Source organism: Diceros bicornis, chromosome 2 (assembly GCF_020826845.1).
Source record: "Diceros bicornis minor isolate mBicDic1 chromosome 2, mDicBic1.mat.cur, whole genome shotgun sequence".
Classification (NCBI taxonomy): Eukaryota; Metazoa; Chordata; class Mammalia; order Perissodactyla; family Rhinocerotidae; genus Diceros; species Diceros bicornis.
The window spans coordinates 53365770-53377864 of NC_080741.1; the positions used below are offsets into that span (position 1 = coordinate 53365770).

Here is a 12095-nt window from a genome sequence, read left to right on the forward strand (position 1 = left end):
CCTAAAGAATCCACTATAAAATAATTATTAGAACTAATACACGAGTTCAGCAAGGCTATAGGATACAACATCAATTTATAGAAATCAATTGTATTTCTCTACATAGGAAATGAACACTGTGAAAATGAAATTAAGAAAACAATTCCATTTACAATAGTACCAAAAGGAATAAAACACTTAGAAATAAATTTAACAAAAGAAGTACAAGGCTTATACACTAAAAACAATAAATCAGTATAAGAAATTAAAGAAGAACTAAATAAATAGAAAGACATCCCATGTTCATGGGTTGGAAGACTTATACATTAAGATACCAATATTCTGGGCCGGCCCCGTGGCTTAGCGGTTAAGTGCGCGTGCTCTGCTACTGGCGGCCCGGGTTCGGATCCCCAGTGCGCACCAACGCACCGCTTGTCCCGCCATGCTGAGGCCGCGTCCCATATACAGCAACTAGAAGGATGTGCAACTATGGCACACAACTACCTACTGGGGCTTTGTGGGGGGGGGCGGGGAAGAGGAGGGTTGGCAATAGATGTTAGCTCCGAGCCGGTCTTCCTCAGCAAAAAACAGGAGGATTCAGCAGGATGTTAGCTCAGGGCTGATCTTCCTCACAAAAAAAAAAGATACCAATATTCTGCAAATGATCAATGCAATCCCTATCAAATCCCAGTCTTTTTATTATAAATTGACAAGCTGATCTTAAAATTCATATAGAAATGCAAAGGACCCAAAATAGCCAAAACAATATTGAAAAATAAGACTAAATCTGTAAGACCCAAACTTCCCAATTTCAAAACTTACTACAAAGATACAGTAATTAAGACAGTGTGTTACTGACATAAGGATAGATATAGATCAGTGGAACAGAACTGAGAGTCTAGAAACAAACCATTACATTTATAGTCTACTGACTTTTCAACAAAAGTGCCAAGATAATTCAATGGGGAAAGAATAATCTTTTAATGAGTGGTGCTAGGACAATCAACATTTGCATATGAAAGAATGAAGTTGGACCCCTTCTTCACAGCACACAAAAAAATTAACTCAAAATGGATCACAGACCTAAATGTAAAAGCTAAAACTATAAACTCTGAGAAGAAATCATAGGAGTAAATCTTTATGACACCAAAAGCACAAACAACAAAAGAAAAAATAGACAATTGGTTTTCATCAAAACTAAAAACATTTGTGCTGAAGGACACCATCAAGAAAAGTGAAAGTGAAAAGTGAAAAGACAACCCACAGAATGGGAGACAATATTTTCAAATCTTATATGATAAGGGACTGACATCTAGAGTAAAGAACTCTTACAACTCAACAATAAAAAAATAAACCAAGTTAAAAGTGGGCAAAGGATCTGAACAGATATTTCTACAAAGTAGATACACAAATGGCCAATAAGCACATGAAAAGATGCTCAACATCATTAGTCATTAGGGAAATATAAATCAAAACCATAATAAGATACCACTTTACACACACTAGAATAACTAGAATCAAAAGAACAGAAAATAACAAGTGTTGGTGAGGATGTGGAGAAATTGCAACCCTCAAATATTGCTGGTAAGAAGTAAAAAATGATGTAGTTGCTTTGGAAAGCAGTTTTGCAGTTCCTCAAAAAGTTAAACATAGAGTTACCATATGACACAGCAATTCTACTCCCAGGTATATACCCAAGAGAACTGAAAATATACGTCCACACAAAAACTTTTACAAGAACATTCATAGTAGCATTATCCATAGTAGCCAAAAACTGAAAACAACCCATATGTTCATCAGTTGATGAACGGATAAATAAAACATGGTATATACATGTAGTGGAATTTATTTGGCAATACAACAGAATGAAATACTGCTACATGCTACAATGTGGATAAACTCTGAAAACATTATACTAAGTAAAAGAAGCCAGACACAAAAGGTCATATATTGTATTATTCTATTTATATGAAATACTCAGAACAGGCAAATTCATACAGACAATGTTTGCCAGGGGCTGGGGGGAAGGAGGAATGGAGAGTGACTATTATTGGGTATGGGATTTCTTTTTGAGGTGATGAAAATGTTCTGGAATTAGACACTAGTGATGATTATACAACTTTATGAATATACTAATAACCACTGAATCAGTACTTTAAAAATTAAAAATATAAACAGAAAAAATAAAAGAAGTGAACTTGAATTTAATTTGACAGCAAAGCTGAACAAGCAGGACACACATAATTTTATCTATAAAGTACTAAGGATTCCAGTGTCCAGAGAAAACTTAAGGCTCTTTTGGTTTCAATCCAATGACTTTAAATAACAAGAGCATTATACTTGCATTTTTCCATAAAAACAAAACTTTATTAAAAATATTTGAATATAAATGTACAAAGGTTTCATATATATTTATATAAAAGACTACATTAAATATAAAATATATGTAACACCAAATTTTAATATATATAGCATAGATTATAAAAATATAATCAATACACGTACTAAATATATTTTTTAAATATTTTACATATAAAAATGTAAAGTTAATCAAATGTTCGGGCTTTCTCTCTAATCCTCAGCTATTACCATGCGTCATCTAATTTAGGCTTCTTTCCAAGTTCAAGTAGAAGATAACCTTCATATTTTCTCAGAAATTTCTCAGTATCAAATCCTTTTGTTCCTTTCCTTTTCTTCTTTTCTTTCTTCCCCTTTGGTTCCAACATATAAAATATTTTTTTTATTCCTTAAGAAATCCTAACTAACTAACTTTTCAAAAGCAGGAAGGAATGTGATATTATCTAATTGTTGGAACTACCCATCTACTTGGAGGACTAAGGAAGAATGATGTAGAAATACGAAAGACATACAAATAGCATGTTTCCATCAAGTACTCTATCCCAGGGCACAGAAGGGATCTAAGAATCCCTCAGGTCCTGACCTTTGGTTTCTGCTATGTTTAAACTGGTACACAGACTAACTGATTTTCCTAAAACAACTAGAACACAACCAAACAACACAACCCATACCTTTGTAACCACACTTTCCAGTCTTCTCCCTGAAACCAACACCTCATGTGTATCACTCACCTGGTCGTTTGCCTTTTGGTCTTTGTTTAGGGGCTGCAGAGGCTTCACTGGGTCATTCCTTTCCCCAGTGACACTGTCAGATGTCCACGTGGAAATCAGGTTTCCTGGTTGAGCGCTGGACTTAGTGTTGCGCTGCAGCCTCTCCTTCACTTGAGAAATATTGCATTTTCCTTCTAGCTCATTAGAGGCATCTAAACGTGTTAGTCGATTCTCTTGAACTAAGCCGTCGCTCATTGAGTCCCTCCTTTCTGCAGGTAAGATGTCAATATTCACCCTACTGATTGTGGCTAGTGATTCTGAAGTATTGCTCATGTCTGGTTTGCAAGTGTGGCCTTCCAGACTTGCAGGTGTCTTCAAGGAGCCAATGACTACAAGTTTCTCCTGGAACAAACATTTGTCTTCACCCTGAGTGAAAACATACTTCCAAGTTATTACAGCACTCCTCAAACCATATAAAAAAATTAATTCAAAACAGAATAAGAGGTTCCTCAGAAAGTTAAACATAGAATTACCATATGACCCAGCAATTCCACTCCCAGAGTGAAAGTAGGAACTCAAACAGATATTTGTGCACCAATGTTTATATCAGAATTATTCACAATAACCAAAAGGTGGAAACAACCCAAATGTCCATTAGCAGATGAATGGATAAACAAAATTTTAGTGTGCATATATATACATAATGGAATATCATAAAGCCATAGAAAGGAATGCAGTTCTGATACATGCTACAACATGGATAAACCGCGAAAACATGCCAAGTGAAATAACCCAGATACAAAAGGACAAATGTTGTATGATTCCACTTATATAAGATACCTAGAACAGGCATATTCACAGAGACAGAAAGTAGATTAGAGGTTACCAGGGCCTGAGAGTAGGAGGAATGGGGAGTTACTGCTTAATGGGTACAGAGTTTCTGTTTGGAATGATGAAAGAGTTTTGGAAGATAGTGGTGATGGTTGTACAACATTGTGAACGTAGTTAAGGCCACTAAATTGTACAATTAAAAACGGTGCAAGGGGGCAGCCTGGTGGCATAATGGTTAAGTTAGCGTGCTCTGCTTTGGCACCCCGGGGTTCGTGGGTTCAGATCCCAGGCGTGGACCTACACACCACTCCTCAAGCCATGCTGTGGCGGTGGCCCACATATAAAACAGAGGAAGACTGGCACAGATATTAGCTCAGGGAGAATCTTCCTCAAGCAAAAAAACGAAAAAAAAGAGGAAGATTGGCAACAGATGTTAGCTCAGGGACAATCTTCCTCACCAAATAAGAAAGTTGAAAATGGTAAATTTTGTTATATATATATTTTACCACAATAAAAAAAATGAAAAAATGGATCAACAACCTAAATATAAGAGCTAAAACTATAAAACTCCTAGAAGAAAACATAGGCATACATTTTCATGACCTTGGATACGGCAAGGGATTTTAGACACGACACCAAAAGCACAAGCAACAAAAGAAAAAACAGATAAATTGGACTGAGTCAAAATTAAAAACTTTTGTGCATAAAAAGACATTATTAAGAAAGTGAAAAGACAACTACAGAATGGAAGGAAATATTTGTAAATCACATATTTGTTAAGGGTCTAGAATATAGAAAGAACTCTTAGAACTCAACAACAAAAAAACAAACAAAAAATTTAAAAATGGGCAAAAGACTTAAACATTTCGCCAAAGAAGGCATAGAAATGACCAACAAGCTTGTGAAAAGATGCTCTATGTCATTAGTCATTAGGGAAATGTAAATCAAAACTACAGTGTGATACCTCTTCACATGCACTAGGATGTCCAGAATCAGAAAAACAGAGAATAACGAGAGCTGACGAGGTTGTGGAGAAGTTGGAACTCTCATGGATTGCTGGTAGAAACGTAAAATGGTACAACTGCCATGGAAAACAGTGTGGTGGTTCCTCAAAAAGCTGAACATAGAATTACCATATGAGCCAGCAATTCCACTCCTAGCTATATACCCAAAAGTATCGAAAACAAGTGTTCAAACAAATATTTGTATACAAATGTTCATAACAATAGCCAAAAACAGAAAACAACCCAATATCCACCATGAATGAATGGATAAACACATTGTAGTATATATATACAATGGAATATTATTCAGACGTAAAAATAAAGGAAGTATTGATACATGTTACATGGATAAACCTCAAAAACATTATGCTCAGTGAAAGAAGCCAGACACAAATGGTCACATATTGTATGATTCCATTTATATGAAATATCCAGAACAGGAAAATCCATAGAAAACACATCAGTGGTTCCAGGGGCTAGATGGAGGAAGGAATGGAAAGTGACTACTTAATGGGTGTGGGGTTTCCTTTTGGGGTGATAAAAATGTTTTGGAACTGGATAGAGGTGATGGTTACACAACATTGTAAATGTACTGCATGCACTTAATTGTTCACTTTAAAACAGTTAACTTTATGTTATATCAATTTCATCTCAATAAAAAAAATCTTAAAGTTATTACAGCACTAACTTAATGAACAGTTTAACAGCCCACTCTAGATAAAGTGGGCTAAATGAATCACCTTCATCAGTATTCTTTCTTTATAATACAGCATTATTTACACAATAGAATCTCTAGTAAAGCCTAGTCACGACAAATTAACTTGCTTAGATGACCTATCATTTTAATACAGTTTCTAAAACATATACCCTTTAAAAAGAAACATACCGTTACATATGTCTTGGAGCCCTCAGAAGAGTGTGGTTGGGAGGGAACTACTTCATGATTTGATTCAGCCTTTCCGGAAACCACTGTAGCAACAGCCTTGGATTTACAGTCGCCATTTTTAATATTATTTTTGGAGGTTTTTCTTTGTGAGAAAGAAACAAAGAAAAAGTTATAATCAACATAGTGAAGATTAAAGGTTTTTATGTATATAGGAAATATGTATATGTATTACACTCTCTTAGACAACTGTTCCATTTATAGAGAACAGTCTTCTAAAAACCAAGACGAGTACAAAACACTTATCGAGTACTCTTCAAAAACAATCAAGGTTATGAAAAACAAACAAAGTGATAAATTATCACAGACCCAAGCTGACTAAGGAGATATGAGGACTAAATGTAATATGGTATTCTGGACTGGATCCTGGAACAGAAAAAGGACATTAGTGAAAAAACTGGTGAAAGCCAAATAAAGTCTGGAATTTAGTCAACAATAATGTACTGATGTTGGTTTCTTAGTTCTGACAAACATTCTATGGTAATATAAGACGTTAATGATAGGAGAAACTGGGTGAGGGGGTATAAGAAACTCTCTGTACTACCTCTGCAACTTTTCCGTAAATACAAAACTATTCCAAAATAAAAAATCTAGGAGAAATTTCCTCACGTACAGAAGTACCAGGATAATTTTCATCTTCAAGTTTCACATGTTTGTAATAACACCACAACTGCTTTATACTCAGCCTTGACTGGCAGAATAAATATATACAGGAATTATATCCCCACCTGTTTTAGTGTGACATTTCTACAACTAGGCTAAACCTAGCATGAAGACCAGCACTGCAGAAGGCCAAAGGTCTGTTTGGTGGGAAATTATAAAAATTATACACCATGTAAACAAAAAGATGGCCCTTCTTTATCCCCTGGGGCCTCTCTAGCATTGCCTCCAAAATTTAACACGTCACAAGGCAAAGCCTGTGAAGATCTTGTCCAGCCCTAAGTCTTAGATCCTGGAACGGCTTTTTAGTGAAGGTAGGATCTGCAAATCAAAGAAAGAAATTATTTTTCTCTTGAGAAGTTATATGAGTGAAGAAGGAATCTTATGAAAGTGCTCAGAAATTCGAGCACTATTTGTTTTTTTTTGTGAGGAAGACTGGTCCTGAGCTAACATCTACCAATCCTCCTCTTTTTGCTGAGGAAGACTGGCCCTGGGCTAACATCCCTGCCCATCTTCCTCCACTTTATATGGGACCCCGCCACAGCATGGTTTGCCAAGCGGTGCGTCGGTGTGCGCCTAGGATCCGAACCAGCGAACCCCGGGCTGCCACAGCGGAGCGCGCACACTTAACTGCTTGCGCCACCGGGCCGGCCCCTTGAGCACTATTTTTCAGATGTGATTTTTTTTTTCTTTTTTTTTTTTTGTGAGGAAGATCAGCCCTGAGCTAACATCCATGCTAATCCTTCTCTTTTTGCTGAGGAAGACTGGCTCTGAGCTAACATCTATTGCCAATCCTCCTCTTCCCCCCCCCCCCCGCCCAAAGCCCCAGGAGATAGTTGTATGTCATAGTTGCACATCCTTCTAGTTGCTGTATGTGGGATGCGGCCTCAGCATGGCCGGACAAGCGGTGCGTCGGTGCGCGCCTGGGATCCGAACCCGGGCGGCCAGTAGCGGAGCACGCGCACTTAACCGCTAAGTCACGGGGCAGCCCCTCAGATGTGATTCTTATCTTACATAGTAAATAATGTAATAGGTTTCTTAGATAATCTCTCATTTTAATATGGTTTCTAAAACATATGTCCTTTTAAAAGAATCATATTCAATATGTCTTGAAACCCTCTGAGGACTGTTAAAATGGTTCTCTAGATTTCTGATTTCAGCAATAAAGCAAATCTCAACGTGTTATAATCATGTAATTTTAGTTCATGTTTAAAAAAAAACTCACCATAAATTCTTTTTTTTTTTTTTGCGAGGAAGATCAGCCCTGAGCTAACATCCATGCCAATCCTCCTCTTTTTTTTGCTGAGGAAGACTGGCCCTGAGCTAACATCTATTGCCAATCCTCCTCCTTTTTTTCCCTTTTTCTCCCCAAAGCCCCAGTAGACAACTGCAAGTCGTATTTGCACATCCTGCTAGTTGCTGTATGTGGAACGCCGCCTCAGCATGGCCGGACAAGCAGTGCGTCAGTGCGTGCCGGGGATCCGAACCCAGGCCACCAGTAGTGGAGCGCGTGCACTTCACCGCTAAGCCATGGGGCCGTCTCCCTCACCATAAATTTTTGCACATGAAATTTATAGAAGCCACCCTCTTTTATTCCATCTATTTAGCCTAGTTATTTGCAAGGGAAGTATCTTACGCCTTTGTGGCCTCCAAAAACAAAGAGATTTGGCGCTTTATGTAAGGCTGCCTCAGGATGCTCCTCACAGATGGTCTTTCTTCAGGCCTTTTGCTCAGCATTGTTCTTATCAGTTCTGCCAGCTCTGGGCTATAATCTTTCGGCATTGGAGGCAGCTACAAAGAGAAATAATACCATAATTATGACTAATGGTCTTGCAAAGCAAAGTAAAAGAAGTTAGAAGTTTCTCAACATTTATTTAAAAGTCATTATCGGGGCCAGCCAGTGGCATAGTGGTCAAATGCACAAGCTCTGCTGTGGTGGCACGCGGTTCGGATCCCGGGTGCACACTGACACACTGCTTGTCAAACCATGCTGTGGTGGCGTCCCATATGAAATAGAGGAAGATAGGCACAGATGTTAGCCCAGAGCCAGTCTTCCTCAGTAAAAAGAGGAGGATTGGTGACAGATGTTAGCTCAGGGCTGATCTTCCTCACACACTCACACACACACACACACACACACACACACACACAAAGTCATTATCCACGTAAGTAGAAAATAACCAGTGTACTAGTCTACAGCAAGCATACTGGTATCATGATTATAATAGCAAGTTATAAGATGGTAAAAGTATATCCTTCAACTCAGCAGTCCCATTTGAGGGCTCTCTCCTTCAGAAGTAAAAGCATGAGTTCCTAAAGATTTATGTACCAGTATATTCACTGCAGTATTGTTCTTGCAGTAATAAACAACTGAAATGTCCATCCATGGAGGACCTGTGGAATAGATTATGGTACATCCTTCTAATAAAATACTAGGTAGCCTCATAAAAAATAAAAGACTTACAAGTACCAACCTGGAAAGATGTCCCTTGTATAGTAAGGGAAAAAGCAAGTTGTGTACCAATGTGTACAGCCTGATTCCATTTCAGTTACTTTTTTAAAGTATCTGTGTGTATAGCATATATATGCCCACAGTTATGTCTGTACAAAGACAGGAAAAAGCCAGGAAGGCTATGCACCAAATTATAAGCAATAGTTATCTCCAGGGGATGGAAATGGATAGGATAGGGGAATTTCACTCTTTTCTTGTTTGATTCTTTAAGTAGTGGAATTATGGGAAAATTTTACTTTTTTTGTGTTTTTCAGTATTTTTCAAATTAAATGAGTCTTGGTATAATATTAAAACCAGTAGGTTATAACCTTAAAACTCAATGGTGTGTAAATGCCTAACAGTGCATAGGGCAACTAACCTCATGGAACTAACATATAAAGTTGGTCACCCTGGCGTCTATATTATACATAATGCTTTCTGCAATTCTTAACTGGTTACTAGTAATTGTGATGATTATCAAAGGAGAAACAAGTTCAAACAGAGTGGACTCACTTTAAATGCCGCTCATTTAACCACAAGCTGCTTAGGCGAAGCTACCAATAGCCTCTCAGGGTAACTGGCTACAAGGTAGTGGGTTTTCAAAGAGCCAATTCTTTGGAGCCATTAAGCCACCTTTATAAATTAATATTAAGAAACGATCAATCCCTTCTCCTCTAGTTCAACCTTTCCACAGAAGGGACCCCCCATTCTTAACTATCCATCTGACATCAATGATTTCTCACTTTTGTCAGTTAACTACTTACAAAGCTGCATTAAATTAACCTTGCTCCAAATAGTAAAAACAACTAGTTCCAGAATATTCTTTACCTTTCCTTCAATAATCCGATAAACTAAAGAATTCATGTCTTTTGCATTGAAAGCATGCTTCAGGGTGGCCATTTCATAAACACAGCATCCCAGAGCCCAAACATCAGACTAGAAAACAAAAACAGTAAATAGTTAAGTATCGGAATGCCTTATTATAGCAAATGGTTAAACGTCGGAATGCCTTATTTACATTTTTCCTCTTAAAAAAAAAGACATTTTTCCTTAAACCGATTCACAGAGAATTCTTCTGACTTACTCTTCTGATGGGTTCTGAAATTATGAATACTGTCATAAAGACAAGGTAAGCTAGTGTACACAGCGCAATCTTACCTTATAGTTGTAGGGTTTGTTTGAGAACAATTCAGGGCTCATGTAGTAGGGTGTGCCAATGAGGGTGCTAGCCATGTCACAGTGGTTCTCTAAAACTCGGGCAATTCCTAGGTCACCCACTTTGATGATGTTTGTTCTTGTTAGGAAAACATTTTGAGTTTTCAGATCTCGGTGAAGGATGTGTTTTTCATGTAAATACTGAGGAAAGAAACAAAACTTCATTAAACATAAATATACTAATCTACTTATTTATTCCTGACTTCTTATACACAATCAATAATTGCGTAAGTTAAAGAGCCTTAGTTACCCATACATCAAACACTATTGTTTTATATACTCTAGATAAAAAGTCTAATTTACAACTTTCCAAAGTAAGAAAATTAAGTTCCGTGCATTAATTTGCTCAGTATCCCTCACAATTGTTCCTTGGTGCTTCACCATTATACCATTTAGCACTATATGGATCCAGCTAAAAAACAAGCTCACAAACTCCCACTGAAGGTAGAAAGACAACTTATAGAAGGTCAGATGCACATTCATCTCCGACTCATGAAATCTTCACCTTAATAATATTTTCAAATATAACAAGATCATTTTTATTTAGAGAGAGTATCTTAGAATTTAAACAAGGTCAATTAATTCTGGACAAAAATGCCCAGTTCCAGAATGGTATTTCATAAATAGTCTCACTTTTGAATATGTGTATATTAAAACACAAACACCTTTCGCATTTCCACTCACTCTGCCACAGTAGGGATAAAGCTCAAATCCTCATAGTTTAGGCATATTGATTAGCCCAATCACCTTTCAGTATGACGCAGCTGACCAGCTGATAACAAACATGACCATTCTTGACTCCTGTCAACTCAGGGCTCTTTTTTTTTTTTTTTTGTGAGGAAGATCAGCCCTGAGCTAACATCCATGCCAATCCTCCTCTTTTTACTGAGGAAGACCCGCCATGAGCTAACATCTATTGTCAGGGCTCTTAAAGTTGATTTTGCTATAAATGTTAAATGAACAGAGAACTGGCTTCCCCCACAATTATACATGAAATCCATGTCTACTTCAGTATGGACATCACTCATTCAGAAACATTCCAGTGCTACAGCATGAGGGACTGGGTCTACTTCACACAAGGATCTCAAAGAAATACATTTTTTTTCATGTAAGCATTTGGGGAAGAATTTTCCTAAAATCTACCTGCCACCCCCTGTCACCTTGGAGCAAGCGGGATGCAATGAGTCTGGACAGTACCTGCAGAGCCATGGCAATTTGAACAAACCATTCCACCACCTGACTCTCAGGCAGAAGCTGTCCCTTCTGCTCCTTGAGCTTTCGGTACAGATCACCTCCTTCGCAGAAGCCCATGACGATGTACAGCAGACCATCCCCTCCCTCCCATGACTCCTTATAGGTGACTATATTGGGGTGCTTCAGCTGAGACAAGAGCTGAGCTTCCTGTTCAGCAGCTCGCCGCTCTCGGCTGGAGGCATTTCGGAGGTTCAGTTTTTTGATGACATACTACAAAGAAAAGACATGTTTTTACAATATGCAAATAAACATACAGTTTTATAAGTTCAGAAGTATTTAAGGTTTCTCTTGAATGTCCTCAAAACCAACCTTCTGAAACCTGCCAGATAACCTATTCATTTTGTTATCCACAAGGCACAAAATTGGGGAAAAAGATTTGCTATCACTAATGATACTTTTTACAGGTTAGACTTATAGCAGGGTGGGGGTCACAAAAATTATACTTTGCATCTGCATTTTACAATTTCATTAAATGCTAAAAAATGAGTCCATGTTAACATACCATTTGATCAATCATAAAAACTGAGGTAGAGATTCCTTAACCTCTAGGTTCCCCCTAAAAAGGAGCATAAAATATGGGTTGAATACAGATTTGCAGACAGAATGGGTCCATGGACTGTATCAGATACTCAAAGGGATCCATAGCCCAA

At 37.7% G+C, this 12095-nt stretch overlaps 1 protein-coding gene across 4 annotated transcripts in view; it reads right to left on the reverse strand.

The window, feature by feature from the left end:
- Positions 1-12095, reverse strand: part of NEK4 (NIMA related kinase 4) — a 38895-nt gene that overhangs the window by 25616 nt on the left and 1184 nt on the right. For all 4 annotated transcript variants that reach the window (XM_058560965.1, XM_058560956.1, XM_058560948.1 and 1 more), the window contains exons 2-7: positions 11389-11655; positions 10135-10332; positions 9805-9912; positions 8122-8276; positions 5769-5910; positions 3069-3473 (exon numbers count right to left, since the gene is read on the reverse strand). In XM_058560965.1, the coding sequence (XP_058416948.1) occupies positions 3069-3473; positions 5769-5910; positions 8122-8276; positions 9805-9912; positions 10135-10332; positions 11389-11655 (1275 nt within the window). The remainder of the gene's footprint in view (positions 1-3068; positions 3474-5768; positions 5911-8121; positions 8277-9804; positions 9913-10134; positions 10333-11388; positions 11656-12095) is intronic.